Below are 23,871 nucleotides of genomic sequence, written 5' to 3' on the forward strand. Positions count from 1 at the left end.
TGCAATGCGGACTTTGGGGTATGGAGAACGTCACCATCAATATCCTTAACCTCTTAGAAAGTTCCTTTTGGATAGTCTATGATGGAGGCTTTGATTCCCTTTGGCATTTCTTTCACTTTTTCAGAACCTGAATCTTCTCACCCATCACCAAGTTTGACTTTGAGGTTCATTTTGGTTGAACCTGTAATTTTCCAGCCTTCCAAACAACCCAAATTATTTGAAAAAAACAAAAGGAGGGGGTGGGTTTCCAGTCAAGTTTGACCCATGTTCAGTAGCTACTGAAACTCAGCTGCTGCCGATGATCCATACGACTATAGAAAGAGTATTGTTAAAAGAATGCCATGGCGATCCAATCAATGTGTGGATCGCGATGGAAAGAGAGTGGGATCAGTATTGTTTAAAAAATGTCATGACCGTCCAATCAATTGGTGGATGGTGACGGAGCGAGTGACATGACCCAATTAGTTACCTTGCTTAGGAGGTTGGAGGTTCAGTTAGTTGGACTACATAGCCCCATGACCGTTCAATCAATGGGTGGATGGTGACGGAAAGAGAGTGGGATCCATAACAACAATGACATGATCCAATTTGTTACTTTGAACGAGAGTGGGTCCCACTCTCTCCATCATTGCGCATCTATTATCGCATAGACTGGGTTCATCATTGTATACTTTACCTTGTTTAGGAGGTTGAAGGTTCAGTTAGTTGGACAACATAGCTCCATCCTTGTGTGGAAAATTTGGCATCTATGAAGGGTCTATAACATACCCCATTTGCTTTCGAGTGAACTAGGGTCATTTGATAGAAGCCTTTCCAAGGTCTCTCGACCCTCTCTTTGGTTGAGAAATTTACGGTCTTTCCCTTCTATGGGGGGGAATGAGTTAGGGTAGATATGTTTCAGATCCTCAGTCTTCTCTTCCAGGAGAAGAGGGGCATGTGGTTATCTCCACTCCAGGAGAGAAACCAAAACGTCTCTTTGTAGGAGCAACATGGCGAAAGATACTCTGCCTTGATCAGTTGCTTTTTGGAAATCTATTGTTTTCTTAAAATATTAATTTTATGAATTAAATTGATATTCAAATTTGACAAAACTTATCATTCAATTTAGTGCCAGTCTGTTACTCTCCTTTCAAGAGAAAGCTTGGGTTGAGTCCTTCTGACTATCTTCACTTGCATAGAAACTACCATTTTTGTAGCTCCAGTGAGTAGTACTTATGTCGTACACTTGTATATCCTACATGCAAATATATCCAATTAATACATTTCAAAACACACATACATGCAGACACGCACCCTTAATGGCAGGCAGCTCTTTTGTAGCAAGTCCTGCATAGCTGAAATTAGGGATTAAAACTCATCTTATCCAACAAAAAATACATTTTATCTTATATATTTTCTTCATTTGATATCCTGTATGGAACATGCATCTCTAAATGATTTGCACAAAGAAGTAAAACTAGCAATACTTATCATTAATAAGTGACGGCAATCAGTTTTGTTTGTCAAGAGTATTTCTTATTTTGTATCTAGACGTGCCATTGATTCAAGACCTATCAAGTACTTGATTCTCAGCCAAGTGCCTTGCTAACTTAAATATATATTCTACGAAGTATATCAACTTTCTAAGCTTTTTTGGCTGTCCAGAGTGGCACCCCACAGTATGGTCTGTGATACTTGTTGCACATAGCTTACTGAAGCCTTGTAGTGAGCTTAGTGAGCACATACAATGCTGTTAAGGAAGTATCATATCATGGGATTTCTTTTGTAATGTCCTTGCTCCGGAAGTACAACTTTCTGGATATTATATAAGTTCAGAGGGAAAGAACTCTATAAGCTGATGGGCTATGGAAATGTATAGTCAATTGGGGTCATCTCCATCAAATTGATTGATAGTGATGGATAGAGAGTTGGACTCACCAGTCACCACTAGGGTCATGTCCTATTCTGGTGTCTCAAACTCTCCTTCCAAATTGTCCATCATTTTATCGGACGCTGATGAACCAATGGACTGTATTTTTCCATAATCTATTTGGAATATAGTAAATTGGAAGATCAAATTTGTTCTTGTAAAGTTATAGTGTACAGATGATGACTTTTGAGCAACTACTTCAATCGTCAGGATTGAAGCATTAAAGGTCTAATGTTGAAGGAAATGAAACACAAGAAGTAGAGGAATCCAAATTAGTTGCTTTGGATTCTGTATTGATGAGTCTATCTACATGGAAAGCACATCATTATTTTGGGATATGTTAGAAAACAGAGAAGCGAAGTTGATTACTTGCTGGTTTACATGAGCAGGGAACCCATTTCTAGAATGGAAGTTCAGTTTTGTGCTAGTAGACATAAAATATAGCATAGTCGCTTTTTCTAAACTACAGAGGATTGGGATCTTATTTCTTTAAAATGGAAGGAAATGAAAAATGCATTGGCAAAAGAATAAGAGGAAAAATATGGTGTATTGATTTTCAATCCATGCAAAGGACATCACAACGACTTAGCTTCTTTGGAATTAGTTAAGAAATGGAGAACCATCATCTATTGGGGTACTGTATGCCATAATCCACTAGATTATGAAAACTTTGTCAAAATAAAATGCTATGTTTGTTGAGAATGGCTTGCACATGCGAGTGTTCTAATATTTGTAAAAGTGCATACTGTGCCAAAGTTGTAGCCCTTGGAACTCCACATAATGGATGCAAAAATTTGTGCAGAAATCAATTCATCAGAAGTTAATTCTCTATTTAGTTTTCTTTGATAAGTAGTTCCAGTGATCAAATATGATTTTAAATAAAAAAATTGCCAATCTTCCAATAGGCAAAGGGAGGATTGTATTGAATGGTAAGAACAAGGTTTTTTTTGGTTCGTATTACAAAACCCCCAAAGAGTTCCCAGCAGACGCCATTGTTTGTTTCTTCATTTCTTCTTTTCACATAGTTTCATGCTGTGCATGAAGATTGCTTTTCTAGATGTAAAGAGTAATAATATAATTGTCTCTATTCCTTCAATCATCAATGCAAGTCATACTAGAGTTCTTTCAGTCTCTTCCACATCTGAATGCCCAACCTTGGACTTTCAACTTTGCTCCATTGTAGTATTCTTTGGTTTGAAGGCATTGGTAAAGTGTGGTTTGCTTTTATCTTGGAGGTCAAGAGTAAGGACAAGCTATTTCGATGTTAGTAATTTTGCATATCTTCATCTATAACATAACGGTCATGTCTCTGATCAAATTCAATGTGAAAGATCATGGATATTGTAGAGCTTTTGGGTGCATAATGTTAGTTTGCCAGGCAGACTAATTGTACTTTATGCATGAAGACCATAATTTCGTAGTTTCGTTGTTTTATTTTTAGTCAACATGCTTTTTGTTTAGCAGTTCTTTACTTCTTATTCTGGATACGTGTTAATGATGGGGAGGATGAGAAATGCAAGTCGTTCTTCTAGGATTTATGAAGGGAGGGAAATAGTGGAATCCTTAGGTTTGTGAGGTCAATTACTGCAGTTCTCACATAGAAGAAAAAAGCAACCATCATCTCAATGGTGCCAATTTAGGAAGAATTTTGAGGAATTATAGCGAGTGATTTGATATAAGATGCAGATAACGCGACTTATGATTTCATTGAGGGTATGGCCCTTGGAAAAAAAGATGAAGGTGAATGGACGGAACGAGATACAGGTGACAATGCAAATGAGGATTGTCCGATTTATAGGATGCGATCATGTCTTAAGAGATGCCAATGAATCCATCGATTCCTTGGCCAGACAGGGGGAGCAGCCCCTCTTCCTTGAAGGTTATACAGGTATTTTTGTGTTTCATTGTTGGAAACCTAGTGTAGAAGAAAGATTTGTTTCTGTAGCCAAGGGTTTTGTTAAACTTAGAAATTGAACACCAAACACATCGAGGCAGGCCTTCACCCATAACTGTAAAAGTAAAGAATAACTAAACAAATCAATATGAAAAAAACCATTCATATGCTTATATAAGACAACAGTACAAGAATGAGAAAACGAAAAGAATTCAAAGAATAGCTTACTGCACATTATGCTAAAGCATGAAAACTGATTTAGGACTTGGAAGAGTATTGGTAGGTTCATGGACTCATACTGGGCTTCAAAATTTTGATCGATCACTAGTATCATGGATTTTCAAATTTGGACTGGAATATCCTTCTCACTCCCCTTTTTCTGTAATCGAATTTGAAATATCAAATGATATTCTCAGCTCGATAAAGAATGTTTGACAAAGAATGATAGGCAAAGAATGCCATTGATCAGTGGGACTTCCTGCGGGAATGCCAGGGAGCCTGGCCTCCCTCAAAGAAATTGAGCAAGGCAGCCTCGAGGTCTTCCACAGAGTACTTGATGTACAGTTCAGAGTGCCGTCCGCTTTCCAGGTGGTTCCTGAATCTCCCCAAGAATGAGCGGTAGGCAGGCAACAACAACTCTTGTATTGAAATCCTCAGCTCCTCTCTCAATTGCACATCGGGCACAATCCACGTAGCTTGGGTCCGGTGCACTTCATCGAAGGCAGAGTTGAAGCTCTTGAATCTCTCTTTGAGTGCTGCCTTCGACACCCCTGACAATAAACCCCCACTCACATGGATGCCCTCGTCCCTCAAGCACAAGAGCACCGGCGCCCATGTGGTCCTCAGGTAGCTCGTCGCACGCACCCTCACCCTTCCTGTGTGCTTCCTAAGCCAATCGTCGCCTAATAACTGTCGTAGCTCGGGGGATCCATTCACTTTTTGGACAACGTAGCGTGCATTGTTCATTAGGAAGAGGTGAGACTGTGATGGGTCTCTGTAGAGCTGTGCCTTGCCCTCAAGATTGTGCTGCAAGATGGTTGTGATCCATTTGAGGTGGACCGTTAGGGGAGGCGGCATTGGGACGTCCGATTCTGGAGATGGAAGGTCCAATTCCGGCAAGGGCTCCCCACCAGGCACATTTCGTGGTGATGGATTCGTCACAATGAGCTTCGAAAGAGTCTCTTGGTACAGAGAGATGAGATTTGTATAGTTCATGACATAACGGGTAAGTGGGTGTATGGTGCCTCCTGGCATTGGAGCCCTAGAATTCTCGCGCTGGATTGCGTTCTCAAACTCTGATAACGTTCCCCTTGCCGCCTCCCCAAGCCTCGTCAAGATCTCTGAGGCTTGGACCCTCACAGAGTCTGATGGACCCCCTCCTTGAAAGACCAGAGATATATCGGGGACGAGTTCCGACAGTGCATCATGGAGGTCAAGAATCTTGAAGAGTTTCTCAGGGGACCTTCTCCCAATGCTTATGGCCTCTGCAAAATTGAAGAGCTGGAGGGTGGCACCTTTGACAACCTCCATGAAGCAGGCATCTCCGATGCCCTTTGCGCCCTCAAAGACGCTCTCACAGAGGAGGCGCTCACTCGCGAAGAGTAGGCGAATTGAGGCACGTGCTGCCCGCACCCACCGCTTGATGAGGCCCTCGACGACCTGCCACTCGAGCCGCTGCACATCCCCGATGCTCATCCTCTCAATCCCAAATTGCTCATACCCTGCATCAACGATCGGCTTGCGGACGCTCCCGAAGACCTGAATGCACTCTCTTGAGTACCCAGCAGAGACCATGAGCTCAGCGATCTTCTTGAGCTCAATGATCGCCTCATCAGGGATCTGGTCAAGTTCATGAATTGTATCGGTGGTGACAGTTCCTCTTTCCTTAACATACGTCTCTCTCTCATTACCGAAATCTTGATCTTCTTGCTCTTGCTCTTGCTGCTCTTCTTCTTCTTCTTGAGTGGGGTCGTCTAGATTAGATGAGAAGCTCGTTGAGCGATTCTCTCTCCTTGATATTGAGCAGGAGAGAGAGAAGGATTCCGAGAGAGAATCAGGGTCAAGGGGCTCGCTGTGCAGGACAAGGATATGTCGGAACTCATCCTCGAGACGCGCCATTGCAGCCTGAATAATAGGCTTTGCGCGCTCATGGTCTGGGGAGCGGAGGGTGGTGTTAACTGCTGAGAGGTAGCGTGCAGCCTCGTCGGGCTGCCCACCATCAAAGATCATTCTCTCTCTGGCATCGTCCGAGGATGCTGTGTCCCACCTCATGATCAGCTTTTCTGCTGCTTCAAGCTCTTCAGGCAATGGGGTTTGTGGTGGATCCACCATGGCTATGGCTTGGAAGCTCTTTAGAGTTTAGAGAGAGTGAGAGAGAGAGGTGGCTGAAATCTTGAATGGGTTTCAGAGAGAGAGAGAGTTTAAATTCTGAATGGAGTTTAGAGTGGGAAATTGAGTCAAATCTTGTCTGAAAATTGGAGAGGAGAGGGATGTGAAGGTTTGGGAGGATAAAAGAGAGTGGCAGACAATTCAATATGAACTTGGTCTTCTCAACTGTGTAGACCACTTGGGAATATCTGAAGAGAGAGAGATCTGAGGTTGTGTATGGATTTTAGTGGTGGACAGGTTTTTTGAAGTGAAACGCCTTCCCTGTTCAGCAGTACACCATTTGAACTTGACTAGCAATATGATACCAGATGTTTGCTCAATTTGGTTTTGGAGAGAGAGAGTGACAGTGTGAGTTCCAAATGGAGTCAGCAGTAAAACCATTTGGCAATATCAAAAAAAACCAACTGGGTTCGTCTGAAATTTATGGGTTTCAGAGAGAGAGAGAATTTTTGGGTTAGAAAGAGCGAGAGAGCTCTCTTTTTGCACTCTGGTACACATATTTCAGCAGTAAAATCGGGTGTATCTGAAATTTAGAACTTGGGTTTCAGAGAGAGGAAATTTTGGGTTAGAGAAAGAGAGAGTGCCCGTGCTCTCTGAATGGAACCAGCTCTCAGTGTTTGATGGGTAAACAAATGGCGATGTCTCGAAGTGAGAAGTTCGGGGTTGAAACGCAAAAGTCAGGATTTTCGTGTCAAAACGACCCTCTTTGAAAACCGGATTTTCTCGGCTTTAATTCCGGCCAAAAAGTCGCCGGTGAACTCAGATACCGGCCAAGACGTTACCTGATCTCGATTCGAGGAGAGAGAAGTTTTGTTTTATCGTGGGAAATGTTTGTTTATTCTCTCGTTCATTGATTTAACCGCTTGTTTTATGTGTTTATTTGTTTAGTTCTTTCTACAGCTAACTCCAGTAGGTTCACTCTGTATTCTTACTCCCTTACGTAAAAGAGCTACTAAATACAAGGATTTTTTTTTGGAAATTTCGTATCCAATAGTAATGAGCATTTTCAATTCATCTGTTTTGAACATTTCTTACCATCCAAAAGTTGGAAGCCTTTTTTGAATATTATGACACTTCTCAAGAAATTTATCAACATATATCGAAAAGTTGAACTACTTAACATTTTACTATTAGTTTGATAAATCTCAAAACCCATTTGAATTTGTCATTTCAAGGGCTATTTAAATTTGATCAGCAAAAATGATGAACTACAATAAAATTAGATAAAAAATATTATTCAAGGTGCTAAATGGTCTAATAAATTTCCCTATTTTTGGGGCAAGAATGCTTTTGATTTTCTTTTTCTTCTTTGAGGTTGGTTGTTGAGGAGGTTAGATACATAAATTTTGAAATTTCGAAATAATTCCAGCCAAGGATCTGCCCGAGGGAGCAAAGGGACAATATACTCCCGTGGGAGCATATAATCTTTTGGTTTACTCTACATACAAAATTTATGTTTTTAGGAACCCCAGGGGTTGTGATATTTGTTTCTATTTATGGTGGGGTTATTATTATTGGGAGTTGGGTTATATTATATGGGAGAGCCAGGGTGTTTTGCATTGGATTGCATGACCCAGACCATGCCATCCTTGGGAAAGTTAAAAATATCCAAAATTGTCCTAAACCTAAGATTCTTGGATATGCTCCCATCCCTGATCTCTATGCATGCCTTGAACATAAAGAAAAAGATAACATTCAAATGCACTTGGATCTTTATAATATATTTTTTATTACGGTTTGTATAAGGCCGAGGTTCTAAACAATTAAAGTAAAGCACACCTTCAAATAGTGTTGAGAAATGTAATTTTAATACTAAAAATCTTTTTGATAGCCTTAAAATATATTTGGACAGTCTTTGTTCAACTTTGAGATTTTATCTGTTTCAAGCGCATAGTGTAATTAGGAACTTTTTTAAAAGTTGAGGTTAGGCCATGTTCCCAATAATTGGCATCTTGAAATTGTTCGTATATCGTGTTTTATTTGAGGGAATAAATGGACAATATACTCTTGCAAGATCATGAACTCTTTTGGCTTTTATTTTTACCTTATTAAGGAAAATGATCAAATGAACTAGGCTTTTGGAGAAAAGAAAAGGTGCACTTGATCTTGAAGGATGCGATGTATTTAGGGCCCGTTTGGTTTATTTGGTTTATTGGATTCATATTTTTAGGAGTCATTTTTTCTAGAAAAGTTGGGCCAATTGTGTTTGATTCGCTTAGAATACATTGCGATTGGAATTGAGAATTCTTTGGGATTCTTGAATGCTCATTTTAAGCCTAAATTTTGGAAATCGCAATTCCCTCAAAATAGGTGGAATTGACATATCATGAAAATAATCCATTTTGCTGCTAAAGAACAAAAAAAATATTAAACTTTTTTAAAGAGAAATTATATCAAATTTTAAAGACAAAAAAATATATTAAAATTTTAGAGAGGGAAACGATATCAAATTTTAGAGAGAGAAACCATATGAAATTTTTTAGAGACAGAAAATATACAAATTTTTTTAATGAGAGAAACTATCTCAGATTTAAAGTTTTAGAAAGATCATATTAAAATTTTAGAGAGAGAAACTTCTCAAATCTTAAATTTTTGAGATATAGAGTATGTTAAAATTTTAGAGAGATGAACTACATTAAATTTTAGAAAGAGGAATTACTTAAAATTTTTTAGAGAGAAATATCTCAAAACATTTAGACAGAGAAACTACCAAAAAACGTTTAGAGAGAAAAACTATCTTAAATTTTTAGTTTTAGAGAGAGAAAATATCTTAAAACTTTAGAGGGAGAAACTATATCAAATTTTAGATTGAGAAAGTACTTGAAATATTTAGAGAGAGAAACTATTTAAAATATTTTAGATAGAAAAACTATTTCAAATTTTAAGTTTTAGGGAGAGAAAGTATATTAAATTTTTAAAGAGAGAAACTACTTAAAAATTTTAGAGAGAGAAACTATCTCAAATTTTTAAGTTTTAGAGAGAGAAACTATCTCAAATTTTTAAGTTTTAGAGGGAGAAACTATATCAAATTGTAGATAGAGAAAGTACCTAAAATTTCTAGAGAGATAAACTATTTGAAAAATTTTAAATTGAAAAATTATATCAAATTTTAAGTTTTATAGAGAGAAAGTATATTAAAATTTTAGAGAGGAAAACTACTTGAAAATTTTAGAGCGAGACACTATCTCAAAATTTAAGTTTTAGAGACAGAACATCTTAAAATTTTAGAGAGAGTAACTATATCAAATTTTAGAGTAAAGAAGTACCTAAAACTTCTTTTAGAGAGATACTATCTAAAAATTTTTAGAAGGAAACTTTCTCAAATTTAAAATTTTGAAAAACCATCTCAAATTTTAAGTTTTAGAGAGAGAAACTATATCAAATTTTAGATAGATAAACTATATCAAATTTTAGAGCGAGAGTCTATAAAATTTTTAGAGGGAGAAACTATCACAAAATTTTTAGATAGTGAAACTATTTCAATTTTTAAGTTTTTCAAAAAGAGAGTGTATTAAAATTTGGGAAATATTTCTATACTTCCCCTACAGTATAGAAGATCTTTGCTTCCCCTACCATCAAGTCGTCTAATTTTGATCAAGAGAGCAACTCACCATTTCATCTTAGATCTGACAGCTCAAAGTATTTTATTTTTAGTTTTTTTCTTCAAATTGTATGAATATGAAATTTGGTATATGTCATCTTCTCATTGGGGTGCACCTATAAAAAATATTAAAAATAATTTTTCGATAAAATATAATGACCAAACTACCCCTTGAAACTTTTAGGGGTATTTTGGTCATTTTATTTTATTAGATTTTTTTTTTATATATTTTTTGCTAGTGCAAGTTTAATAGAGGATTGGACATCTAAAATTTGGTGTCAAAATAGTTTATAGAAAAAAAAAAATTAAAACTAAGATAGTTTAGAGACATGACATTGTGATTGAGACAATCTTAGCTCTCCATTCAGAATAAACGATTGGATAAGGGGAAGTATATAAATTTTATGTTGTAGGGAAGCATAAAAAACTTGCCCTTAAAATTTTAGAGAGGAACTATATCAAAATTTTGAGAGAGAGCGAAAGAATTTGCATTTTTTAAAAAAAGATATTTCGGACAATCCAAACATGGAATTTGCATTTTTTTTATTTCTACCAGATGCGATCCAAACATGAAATTCTTATTTCTAGAAAATCCTAACATTTTCAAGAAATCTTAATTCCCGAAAATCTGAATTCCAAGATTGACTTTTTCCAAGATTAAAAAATCCAAGGTTCCAAACGGCCCTTGGAGTTTCATGATTAAAATGGAATTTCTTTAGACGGAAATGGTCAAATGTGCTAAGGCACTTTCACTGATGAGTCTAACACATTCGAACCATCACCTTTGTGGGCAGGGAGATGGATGCCCCTTTAGGGTTTTGAGCATCCAGATTGGTCCTACCTGATTAGCCAAACTCGTAGTAAGCCCAATGAGCTTGACTTACGTGATCGTACCGCTCTAAATGGGTCAAGTCTTGGTCAAGCACCTAGGCCCAACCTGAATCACGGTTGGGTCAAAGGCAATTAGACTTGGACCTAACCTCCTAATTCGAGATTGTATTTGTTGTTATCTGCCATATGGTCGTAATTGGGTAGAGTTAGGGTCAAGGAACCTAGGCCTAACTTGAATGGGGGTCAAGTTTAAGCCATGTGGACCCAGACCTGATCCGTCATGTTTAAATTTGTATCATATAGATACAAATTATTATAATTCAAATACTATCAAACAGTTATGACTGTATGATGGATTTTGGAGAATGATGAGTCATAATTGAAATACTATAAAGCTTCACCTATGAGAGTTTTTAATGTGTTGTGTGTGCGCGTGTGTATATATATATATATATATAGTGATTTCATACAACGGTTGTATAATAATATAATACAATAATATTCAAAAACCATGTTAGAGCCATTTGTTTGTTCCAAAATTTAAAATATACACTCTTTTCATTCTAATAAACCATCACAAAAAAGAAAAATTTGAAAACATAACCTAAAAGGTATTTTTTAGCCGAATCAATATAGACTGTCCATTTTTTATAAGACACTTAAATCTAGGTTTTAAAAGGATTTTTTTTTTTCCAATTTTTTAGATGACTTTATTATCATTCGATGAATGATGTTAAAAAAGAAAAAAATGATTTTGAGTTTGTAAAGGCTAAGATCTAGAAAATCACCAAATGAATGGTCTAGATTCGTTGTAGGAGGAGACTTTTTTTAACCATATCTAGGGTTTAAATTGAACATTTTTTTTAGATTGATTATTGAGATTAAGAGTGTGTGTGCAAAATTTTGAGTTATACAAATACCACAAACATAGTTTTCTAGAAGTATTGTTTCATTATACTATAATACAATTGTTGCATTATGTCATTGCCATATATATATATATATATATATATAGTATAATATATGCTATGCCCCTTGGTTGGGTCAAGTTGGCTCAGACCCAACCCTTGACAAGTCTAGGTTGGACTTGGACAAGAGCCATACCTATGCAACATCTGGGTCCAAGTTTAGTGGTACCATAATTGACTTGTGGGGGTACATTGGGATGTCTAGACTTGGATATGGGTCGGGTCAACTTGACCCATGTGACACCCCTAATCAGCCAAGGGAGTTACTATACTTGTTGTTTGATTGGAGAAACCATCTAACATGGAAGTTTCACATGCACGGGGTGCATGGAGGCCCCATGCGCCTCTTTTAATTGACAAAGAGACATTTTCTAAAGGAAATTTTGAATGAGATGTCGTATGAGATGTCAATCTTATACTATAGAAGTAAGGTGCACCTCAAAAATTCATCTAAAAATGTTATTTCAACGCTAAAATACCTTTCAATTGATTCTGTTGACCTCAAAATGTATGGATATAAGAGAGGAAAGAAAAAAAAAAAAAAAAAGATTTCGAGTCTTAGTGTATCTTGTAATACATTCTCGAGACGGTCTAATTTCAAAAAACTTAACTGTTCACAAACCTGCCTAATCTATAGTATTTTGAAACTTTAAATTTTATAATTAAAGATAAAATAGATTTTCAAACCACTGCAAAGACTTCTGACATTAAAACGGCATCTTTTAACCGCATTTGGAGGTGTGCCTTACTTAGATTATTTAAGGTGCCAACCTAGTACAACCGCATCCTTGTCTAAAATATAAAGAAACCCGAATTCCATGGAATTTCTCACTCATTTATAATAAAAAGAAAAAAAGACAACAAAAAAAAAAGAAAAAAAAGATTGACTTACATAGGAATCCATCACATGTGAAAATTTGTACTTAAGTGTCATCTCACTAAAATTTTTCCAGGTAGACTTGTATTTCGTATTCTAGAGATACAATGAAAGGGCAAAAGTAAAAGAGGACCACACGTGCAGCTGAGTCTGGGCCTTGAGGGACCATAAAGTGTTTAAATCTTTGAGAGCTATATTCATGTCGTCATTTTCTCCATTTGTCTATTTAAGAAGAAAACTTTAGTCTCCATATTGATCCCTGATGGATTTTTATATATGCAATCAATAACTTGTTCATCGTACCCACATGATGTCAAGCAGGCCAAGGCCATGCATCGTATGAGTGAGAGAGAGAGGCCATGAATCGTATGAGAGATAGAGAGAGAGAGAGAGAGAGAGAGAGAGGCATGTCTGTGTTGGGGAAAGAGATCAATTATTGGACTGAGAAAGGCAGTTGTTTTTAAGAGCAGGTGACCTAATTTTATGAGCTTTGAGTCTGCAAGTGATTACAGATGCGATAATCACGGCTGTTAAAAACATACAAATAATTAGAAAAGTCTCTCCACTGGGAGTGAGAGTGAGAGAGAGAGAGATAGAGAGAGGGGAAAAAAAAAAGTGGAATCAATTATGTGTTGTATCCAGTGTTTAAAAAAACGTCGATTCGAACTGGACTCGCCCGGTTCGACTCGAAAATAGCCATGGAGGGATCGAATCGGTTAAAAAAACGGGAATCGTCCGGTTCTAGAGAGAATCGGACGATTCTGCATAGTGACTCACCGATTCACTGTACGAAATCGGCGAGTCCCGTGAAAAACACGGGTTGCACAGTATTCTTCACCGGATTCTTCTAAATTTGTCATTTTTTGATCAATTTTCTTGTTTTTTTGGGCATGTGATCTAATTTGCAGACTGTAAACAGCTTTATTCAGCTTTTATACGGATTAAATGGTTGAAAAATTTGGTGTTTTTGGATCACGAAACTTGCATTTTTAGGGTTTTCGCCTTTCCTCGTGTTTCATGCCAAATAGGGCATGAATCTTTTAAAATTTGTAGGCAATTTGATCGTAAAGTTGTGCATCAAAACCTTTTGTTACTAATTTGTGATAATCGTTGAGAAAAACAGAGTTTTTTGGAGATCGAAGGCTTCGGTTCACAAAATCAGGTAAGAAGTTTGGGTTTTTTTTTTTTTTCCGCCATATGATTAATTTCACTGCATATTTTGAAGATAATGAGTTCAATTTGTAGGGTTTTTAATCTTTATTGTGTCTATTATGATTTAAAAATTTCAATTTTATGTAATTTGGTCAATTACAGCATGAAATCTGAGATGAACACAGAGATGTCTGCGGAACCAAAATTCCGTTGTTTTTTTTTTTTTTTTCCGCCTTTTGATTTTTTTTTCATGATATATTAGAAATAATGTGTTAAAAATTTAGGGTTTGGATTTCTTATATTATTGTTTATCAGAAAATGTACTCAATTGGATGTAATTTATTCACTTAGAGGTGGATTTTTGAGTTAAAATGGCTTATGTAACATGGCTTTATGAAGAATTTTTTTTTTTTTTTTTGTAATCCATGATCAAATTTTTTGTTTTTTGTTTTTTTTGTAACCCATGATAGAGTTTTTTGCAATCCATTATTGAATTTTTTGTAATCCATGATCGAATTGTTTTTTTCTTTTTTTGTAATCCACAATCGAATTTTATGTTTTTTTATGTTTTTTTTTTTTTGTAATCCATGATAGAATTTTATGTAATCCATGATCGAATTTTTTGTAATCCATGATCGAATTTTTTGTAATCCATGATCAAAATTTTTGTAATCCATGATTGAATTTTTTGAAAATTTGTGATTTTTTTTTTTTAATCTATGATCGAATTTTTTTTTGTAATCCATGATCAAATTTTTTGAAAATTTGTGATTTTTTTTTTTAATCCATGATCAAATTTTTTGAAAATTTGTTAATTTTTTTTTTTAATCCATGATAGAATTTTTTTTTGTAATCCATGATCGAGTTTTTTGAAAATTTGCTGAACTTTTTTTTTTTATTTCTTTTTATCCATGATCGAATTTTTTGAAAAAAGATGATTTTCCGAAAAGTTGTGAAAATCATGATAAGGTTTTGATTATCATGATGTATTAAACCCAATTTTTAATTTTTATTGTTTGAATTTGCTGTACTTTTTTTTTTTTTTTTTTCCATGATCGAATTTTTTGAAAAATGATGATTTTCCGAAAAGATGTGAAAATCGTGACAATGTTTTAAATATCATGAGGTATTAAACCATATTTTAAATTTTTATTGTTAAAGTTTTTGTTGAAAAAATTGTATGTTGATAGATTATTTATGCAAAAAAATGCATGTTATTATATTTTTAATACAAAACTGTATTTTTTTTATCTGTTGTTCATGGTTTTTTAGTTGGAATGACTGATGTTAACTAATTTTTTAATGCAAAAAATGTATGCTCTTGATAATTGAGTTGTAGCCATGTTTGGAACTTGCTTTTTGTATTATATAATCTTGAATGTTTGTAATTAATATGTACGAAAATATTATTGTCAATAAAGGTATTTTGCAATAACAAATAACAACAAATATGACTACATGAACTACCGCAACGTATTATCACTACACATTGTGATTATTTTTCTTTTTGAACTGTCAGGTTAATTTTATACTTTTTGCATATTAAAACAATTGAATCATGTCAAGATCTGCAGAAGACCCTGCATGGCAACATGGGGTCAGACTTGATCCCAACAAAAAAGACAAAATTATTTGTAATTACTGTCAAAGAGTGATAAGTAGTGGGGTACATAGTTTATGCATGCATTAGTGTCCCTAATAATGTAAAAAAACAGATGGCGGCAATTCTTAATGCTAACAAAGGTAAAAAAATTGCCAAACATAGGATGAATGAGGAGATAGCTAATTTATATACATCATCAAGCAGGAATGATACAGAAGAGCAATATAATAATGACCTAAAAAAGCAATATAATAATGAGCTGGACATGGCCACAAGATTGAGTTTACATGAACAATATCAGAGGGAACGTGGATTTAGAATGCCCTGTGGGTCTAGCTCAGACATACATGGTGGGCCTAGCTCAGATATGCATGGTGGGCCTAGCTCAGATATGTATGGCGGGCCCAGCTCGAGCATGTATGGCGGGCCCAGCTCAAATATGTATGGAGGGGTTGGTGGCAATATGTATCAAGGAGAATCAGATGTTGAAGAAATTGTTTTTAGGTTACCTAGGAGTGCCAGTATTGCAAGTCATGGTCGTAAAGACCCATTTCTCTCAAAGCCTAAGTCACAACAGATGACCCTAAAAGGCATGGTTAAAGGTACAAGAAACATGTTAGGGAGATATGTTGGTAAATGGTTCTACGATAAAGGGATTCCCTTTGATGCAGCCAATAGCCCATATTTTCCACCTATGGTCAGTGCAATCCAGAGAGTCGGGCCCGGGGTAAAACCCTTGACGACATATGAGCTCAGTGGGCCAATATTAGATGAAAAGATGGAGGAAGTTAAAAGGTGGATTGAAGAATATAAACAGAGTTGGCCAAGGACAGGCATTACTCTCATGAGTGATGGTTGGTTGAATAAAGTTAGTAAAAAGGAGTTTTTAAACTTCTTGGCCTATTTCCCAAAAGGTACAGCTTTTTTGTCTAGCAAAGACGTATCAGGGACGAAAAAAGATGCAAACTTCTACGTACGACTATATGATCAGATAGTGGAGGAGGTAGGAGATAAGCATGTAGTCCAGTTTATTACGGACAATGCGCGTGCATGTGTTTCTGCGGACAGCAAGTTTATGTATAAGAGGAAGCATCTAGTATGGACCCCGTGTGCTGCACACAGCATCGATCTTATGTTAGAGGAGATCGGTGAGATCAAAATTGTGAAGGAGACTCTAGAGGAAGCAAGGTTGGTGTCGAGATTTATATACAACCACTCTAAAATTTTATTTCTGTTTAGAGAACACTCTAAGAAAAAAGAGATAATCAGGCCTGCCATAACCCGCTTTGCGACCGATTACTTAGCTGTGGACTCCATTCGAGAATCTGAAGGTGCATTAAAGAGATTGTTTACCTGTGAAGAGTGGTTAAATGACCGCCTCTCGAAGTCCAGTACCGGTATAAAAGTGGACAACATAGTCTCAAATAGGCGTTTCTGGTCTCAAAGTTCCAGTGTTGTAGAGGCCACTGCCTCTTTGGTCACAGTGTTAAGAATGGTGGACGCTGACAAGAAAGCTACCATGGGTATCCTTTATGAAGGTATTGAGAGGGCGAAATCAACTATTGGGGAGAAGTGTAATTTTGCTAGCAAAGTGATCGAGATTATAGAAAGGAGGTGGAACACCAAATTTGGACGTCCAATTCATTATGCTGGTAAATATATATTTATATCATTACACTGTTTCAGTTTGAATCATTTTTTTATGAAATTGTAAATGACATTTTTCTACCTATATATTTTTTAGGTTATTACTTCAACCCAAAATTTTTCTATTTAACACCTGAACAACCCCACAAGATTAGAGAAGGGGTCAGATATATTATTGCAAGGTTGGAGAGAAGCCATCGAAACCAAGTAGCAGCAATACAAGAGGTATTATTTAATGTTTGGGTAAGAACTTCAATGAGTTGTTATATTTGTGAGGAATAATGCACTAAAACGTAATATATTTGTTTTAGCTTGCTATGTATAGGGATGCTATAGGATCCTTCGGAACTAGACTTGTTAGGAATTCTCGAACTATGATGGATCCTGGTTATCCCCTCGCTAATATTTTGTTCATTCATATATTTAATCTTATGAATTGGTCTTGCCCTTACAATGCTTTTTACATTTTAATCCAGCTGAATGGTGGGAAATATATGGTACTGATGCACCTCACCTAAAGAGGATAGTAATCAAGGTGCTCTCCCAGACATGTTTTGCTACTGGCTGTGAGCGCAACTGGAGTACGTTCCAATGGTTGCACACTACTAGGAGGAATCAACTCGCTTCTGAGAAGCTTCATAAACTAGTCTACGTTCATTATAATTTAAACCTCAAAGAGCGACAAATAAAAAGGAAGCTTGAAGACTATGGGCCGATAGACTTAGACATAATATTTGTCACAGACACAGCAGACCAATAGGTGGTAGAAGAGGAGGAGCCAGTGTTGCACAAGAGAGCGTTCCTTGAGGCTATCGGTGATGAAGATCTTGAAGAAAGTGATGAGCAGCATGAAAGAGGAAGCAGCCAGCCAATGTATCCACAATTCGTCGGAGATGTCGGTGATATTGCACCTAATGAGGGAGAGTGGAAAGGGGGTCTAAGAGAAAATGAGAGAGATGATGATTCTGAGGCCACCCTATCCCAGCCATACTATTCACATATCGAGTCCCAACAGCAACAGTGTAGGGATGAACATGACAGTGCAGGTGAGCATGAAGGATGGACAAGCTTCGGGGATTTTGGATTGGGAACACAACAAAACACTAACACTCAGGGATTTGGGAATAGTCAGACGTCTGCTAATATCGATGATTCGTTTTTAGATCGAATCAATGAATTGTCAAACAAATTCAATCAATGGCACCAACGTGACCAAGAAGAACAACAACGTCGTCTATCATTTTATTTTTAGATCGTATGTTACTAATTTTATGCTTTATTGTAGTCCATGTATGTTAATATACTTATTCCATGATAATTCTATGTTTATCCTTTTGTGTGATGTAAATTAAATGCTGAATGGCGGTTCATGCAGGGAAAGAACATATCAATATTCGCATATTCATTCAAAAACATGAAAATTCTTAATGGAGTACCCTCATTTCTTATTGGTATCTTAAAAACCAATATTTATAATGAATTTTAATAATTTTTTCGGATTTTTTTGAAGCTTTATTCTAACCGATTCACCCGATTCCCAATCCAGATCGCCGATTCGCCGATCCGAATCGATTTTTTGGGTACCCAATCCAAGTCACCGATCCGTTTTTTAAACCATTGGTTGTATCAGTCTTCTCAATGTAAAGGCCATGAAGTTAATCACTCCAATAATAGTTTTAAAAAGGTGATTCGGATTGGATTGGGCTAATCACTTAAATAAAAGTTTTAAGAAGGTGATTTGGATTGGATTGGGCTTGGTGATAGATTATATGGGTCCATGGACCTGTCCAATTACCCTTTTTTATTTATTATTGCTATTTTCCCTGATTCAGTTGATTTGGATTGCCAGGTTTGACCAATCTAAATTGGCCCATCGAAAGGCTGATCCAAAACCCCACTATGGGTTTTAGAGAACTCCTCCATTTCCATCAACCTTGATTAAGGGGTGACTAAGGTTGAGGCAACCATATAGACAATTTGAGCAATTACATCAAATCTTTGGAATGTCTCATGGAGTTTACCTGAAAAGTATTGCACATATAATAGGGATGGTAACTAACAAGCTTGTTTACTTTTGGTTTGGTACAAGAAGATCTACATCACCCTGGAACTGAATGGTTAAGGGCATATTATAAAGTTGGAAGAATAGCCTTCTTGAACTTTGATCATGCTGAATGGTACACTCCTAACTTTTAATTTAAATGTACATTCAACAGCAAGGGTGATTGCCATCTTCATGTACCTTCAATTATTATGTCCCACAATAATTCATCCCAAACGTCCCTAAAAGTGCTTACAAATCAAGCCTCCCATATATAAATCTGCCTCCATCTCACAATCCACCCTTCTTTTTGTCATCTTGGGCTCAACAGAAATCAAGCCATGTAACATGCCTCCCCATCACAAATCCACCCCTTTGTGTTCTAACGCCTCTTGCTTAGCATGGTCACTTAGGTCATTATCACCATGCAAGCTATTTACCATTTTCACCTCATCCACACAATTTATCTTTATACCCTCTCCCCTACCATTTAAAGCCTTAACTTGTGCCATTTGCCCTCTCTTCTTTCTTCTCCAAAGCACATTCTGGGTGAAGATCATAGTCGCATTTCTTGCAATAGTATGTCCATCCAAAGCCCCCCTTGTTGCACCCATCGCATATATACCACCTTCCTTTGGTAAACACAAGTGGATGCTCTGAATGCACAGATAGATTCATATGTTTTGGCCAATTTCGAACCTCTTCTTTGATCTCCTTTAGCCTCTTCTCAGTGAAGGGGTAAGACCTTGGACCATGCTTCCAAAGAAGCTTTATTGCATTGCTTGAGACCAATCCCCCATCTTTGCCTACAACCACCAATGTTGGGACACTTGCAATCTTAAACAATTGCAACAATTTTCCCACTGCCATGTCACCATATGGTAGGGCAAGCCATGGCATATCCCATAAGAAGTCATTGAAGGATGCCTCGTCTTGATCACCTGATATGAACACAATTTCAAAGTTCGGGTCGCGTGCCTTGATATCATTGTATACATGGATCAGCTTTGGCATAAAATCATGACATAGGTGGCACCACTTGGCAGCAAAGTAGAGGCACACGTTCTTGCCCGCAAGATCTGATATTGGCACCTGTACATGAGAAGATCACATTTCAAAGAGGCAATCCATACAAAGGGCTAACTCAAGCTAGTATATTTAGTTCCTTCATTAGGATGCTACGGATGGAGTTCTTGTAGGATCTGGTTTGCTAATCCTTGCTAACCAAATCTACAAATATATCCTCAATTGCTCAAGCACGAATGGCATCCATCGACATGTTTGTGTGTGTGTGTTTTGGAGTGAGAGAAATGGGAAATATAGTACGATTCATGTGACCTAGATGCAATATCAGTCCTAAGGGTCATCATTGTCCAATCCATGGAGATGTTTGTCTGTGTGCTGGTGTGAGATGCAAAAAGTACACTATGACTAAGAAGACTATGACTAAGAAGACGACATGAAAAGAATTGCTTGATTGAGAATCTAACCTCATTGCCGCTCTTGTCAATGACAAAATCCCGATCCTCTGTCAAGAGAAGTGACTCAATGTTCAGAGACTTGAGCCTTTCCTTCTCTATCTCCACAAGCTCTATGAATCTCTCAGGAGTAAATGGATATGCTTCAACCCCATGTTCTTCAATTGCCCCCACGGCGTCATCTTTTAGGGTTTTCCCATCTGGCCCAACCACAAGTAGGGTAGGGAAGCCTTGAATCTGGAAGATCCGTGTCAGTCTCGTCAAGGCAGTATCTTGGAATGGCAATGCAAACCATGGCATGCTTGAGAAATGCTTGTTGAATGATTCTAGCTTCAAATCAGAAGAAACCAAAACGATCTCGAAGTTCTCTCCATTCTCTTTTAGTTTTTCATAGACTCGAATGAGCTCTGGTGTGAATGTTTGACAATAAGGGTGCCCATATGCCGCAAAATAGAAGCCTATAGTCTTCCCTTCCAGCTCTGATACTGGAATCTGAACACAAATCATATTCCATTAGAATGTAACATGATACAACTGCATTATTTATTTTGTTTAAATTAGACTGGGGAACATTGTAGTCCTTGCATAACCTTAGGTTAAAATAATGTTTAAGATTAGAAGATTGTAAGATGACATTCTGCTCCCTTGAGCTTTTATCCATGGTAAGTTGTACCTAATTTTGCATAAGGGAGGTCAGGGGTTTGTGAAGCTTGCCACCGATGAAAATAAATAAATAAATAAGAAGTGTGCCCCAAGAACAAAACCGAGCTAACCTACAATTCTTTTTTTTCAAAAAAGGAGTTTACAATACATTATGGGCTTGGCTCTTCAATAATTTTTAAGGGTCAAAATATAAGCAAAACTGTCTACTTTTGCCCTAAGTTTATTGAAACTGGTCCCCTGAATAGTCCAACAGTGTGATAATGACTACATTAGATTTGAACCTTCAACATTAATTAACCAGCACCTTTTTTTTAATTCAATAATCACCCGGAATAAGTTAACACACAATACATAAAAAGTCCTCCCATAGCCTCTTAATGTTAACCCGAATCCCTTAATGCCAACCAAATGCTTCACTTGAAATTCAAGCTAGGGCAAATGATCAACTGCTAGGAACACAATAAACATTAATCCAAGGAACATGGGCAGTCAATAAGTGGTGCTATATGCTTGTCCAGCCCTGGTATCACCTATCAATGCTCATGTGTTTTCTCATAGATTTTCTGTGTAAATGGGTGTTATAATAAGTTGTGCTATATGCTTGTCCAGCCCTGGTATCACCTATCAATGCTGATGTGTTTTCTCATACATTTTCTGTGTTAATGTAAGAAACACCCAAAATTGCTCTTACTGAAAAACCATGTCTAATCTCTTTTGTTTTTTTTAGTAAATCCACATCTACTCTCTAGTTTACGTTATGAAAGCTAATAATTACTGAAAGTTGCACCTGCTTGTTATCATTCGATATAACAAAGCCTCGGGTGTTTGTCACAAGAAGAGGCCTCAAGCTCTGGTTTTGGCGTATTGCCTCATCTTCTTCGTTGACCTCTTCCAACCTCTCTGGCAAAAATGGGTAACCATCCACCCCATAATTCGATGCAATATCAACCCCACCTGTTGTCAAAATTTTGCCATCTTTTCCAACAATAATGAGGTGAGGAATGCTTGAAACTTTGAAATCCTTTTCAAGCTTGCTTCTAGTTTTGGAGTCAGAAAAGGGAATGGCAAGCCACGGCATTTTACTGAAATATTCTTCAAATGACTTCTCCTCTGAGTCCAAAGATACAAACACAACCTCGAAATCACCCTTGATTGCAATTTCGAGCTCTTTGTATATGGCAATCAATTCGGGTGTAAAAGTCATACAAGGACCGCTCCAAGAGGCCGAAAAAAAGAGCCCGATCACTTTCCCATTCAATTCGCCTATCTTCACCTATTAAGTTTCGAAGAAGATGGTCATATAAAATTATAAATGGAAAAGCATTTAATTCATCAGTGTGTGCACGCACGCCTACGTTTGAATTGATGAAAACTTCATAGTAACAATTCTCTCATGTGCACACTCACAAACACTGAGAATTCAAAATTTCATTCCATGCTGTACAAACACACAAAAACACAACCACCATAAAGGCAACAAGCTCTTATTTGTATTTTTGGGTGGGCAAGAAAGTTGATTTTTATCCATAACCTCAAGGTTGCAACAACATTCTCTATTCAATTGAGCAATTTAGAATCTCAGGTGTATAGACGTGAATACAATAACATATATACATAGGGCCATACACAACACTCTAGATAAAACCAGCCTCAAAATCTTGAAATCTCTATCTATTGCAAAACACAGAGAGACAGTTCTTCATTTTTTGCGTTTTTCTTTTTCTGGTGGGGGGTTAAGCAATATGGTTTTCTTTGGGAAAACCCACAATAGTATCTTGGCTTTTATGGTTTTCTGGTGATTACACAAGGAAAAACATAGAAGCACATAGACACAAGAGGAAACTTCATAATCTTAATTCTCCATTGTACCTATGGTACCCAAACACATTAGAGAGAGAGAGAGAGAGAGAGAGAGAGATTTTTGCAGAAAACAAAGCTCCAAAATCCTAAAAAATATAAACACCAAAATTCCAAGGGAACCATCAAAAGCCACCAATTTTAAGAAGCAAAATCACCCAAAAAATCCCCCAAAAAAAAAACCAATCAAAATGGGGCATTACCTGATCATCGTTGCTTCTTATGAGAAAATCCCTCTCCTCACCGCTCAGAAGCGATTTGATGTCCAAAGAGAAGCCGTTTTGTATGGTATCATTATCAGCGACCTCTGCAACTCCTGCCATTTCTTCGTTACCAGCGACTGTGCTACTCTCTCTCTAAACTCTAGAGAGAGAGTGTGTGCTTCCGTGCTATGCACCGTCTCACTCGTGTCGGTATCTGGACATTTTAGAGCCTCATTTTTACAGCTTTACATTCTTATTTGCCCTTTTCGTCACACCGCCCTGCCGCGGGTGTATACTATGTACCTACTAACTACCTCAGGCGAAAATCTTTCTTTTTCTTGGGTAAATGAATGGGAAAGAAGGTTCCCTACCCATTTTTCATTAATAAGGATAAAAAAGTAGAGCTCATAATTTTACAACTATACGATAGGACATCGTGCTAAATCATGAAGAAGATTAAAGGAAGTATAATCCATCAGTCTGACGTGCCAAACTGTAGCATGAGAAAAAAACAACCTTTTTGGCTAGTAAATCCGCTACCATGTTGGCGTCGTGATAGATATGGAAAATGGATCACACACGATTCCAAAGACTATATATGCAATTGACTAGGACCGTATGGAGTGCCCATGGGGCATTACATTAGCATTGAATTGCTTTGACAAGTAGAGAATAGTCACTTTCAATTTGCAATGGGAAGTTATCGTATTGAATGGGCAGATCAATCACCTCTATGAGGAGGTGAAACTCCGCACAGTT

The 23,871-nt window shown here is 37.0% G+C and overlaps 2 protein-coding genes across 2 annotated transcripts; both read right to left on the reverse strand.

Annotated features, from left to right (window-relative positions):
* Positions 1-3,952: 3,952 nt before the first annotated feature.
* LOC18427496 (exocyst complex component EXO70B1) lies at positions 3,953-7,165 on the reverse strand. Its single transcript, XM_006836544.4, has one exon. It carries the CDS (start codon positions 6,132-6,134, stop codon positions 4,269-4,271), a length of 1,866 nt encoding a protein of 621 aa, XP_006836607.3. The 5' UTR covers positions 6,135-7,165; the 3' UTR covers positions 3,953-4,268.
* Positions 7,166-18,886: 11,721 nt separating this feature from the next.
* LOC18427500 (putative nucleoredoxin 1) lies at positions 18,887-23,307 on the reverse strand. Its single transcript, XM_006836548.4, has 4 exons — positions 23,113-23,307; positions 21,840-22,325; positions 20,402-20,881; positions 18,887-20,003 (listed from the first exon to the last, which is right to left on the reverse strand). The coding sequence occupies exons 1-4, from the start codon at positions 23,230-23,232 to the stop codon at positions 19,410-19,412; spliced, it is 1,680 nt and encodes a 559-aa protein (XP_006836611.3). The 5' UTR covers positions 23,233-23,307; the 3' UTR covers positions 18,887-19,409.
* Between the last annotated feature and the right edge of the window lie 564 nt (positions 23,308-23,871).

The sequence above is a fragment of the Amborella trichopoda genome, chromosome 12 (assembly GCF_054954075.1).
Source record: "Amborella trichopoda isolate Santa Cruz 75 chromosome 12, AtrichopodaSantaCruz75HAP2 v2.0, whole genome shotgun sequence".
NCBI lineage: Eukaryota > Viridiplantae > Streptophyta > Magnoliopsida > Amborellales > Amborellaceae > Amborella > Amborella trichopoda.

Coding starts and splice junctions, on each gene's coding strand:
- LOC18427496 (XM_006836544.4), bottom strand. CDS start 6,134: ATGGTGGATCCACCACAAACCCCATTGCCTGAAGAGCTTGAAGCAGCA.
- LOC18427500 (XM_006836548.4), bottom strand. CDS start 23,232: ATGGCAGGAGTTGCAGAGGTCGCTGATAATGATACCATACAAAACGGC. Junction 22,326..23,112: donor TAAGAAGCAACGATGATCAG/GTAATGCCCCAT, acceptor GAAACTTAATAG/GTGAAGATAGGCGAATTGAA. Junction 20,882..21,839: donor TATCGAATGATAACAAGCAG/GTGCAACTTTCA, acceptor ATTTGTGTTCAG/ATTCCAGTATCAGAGCTGGA.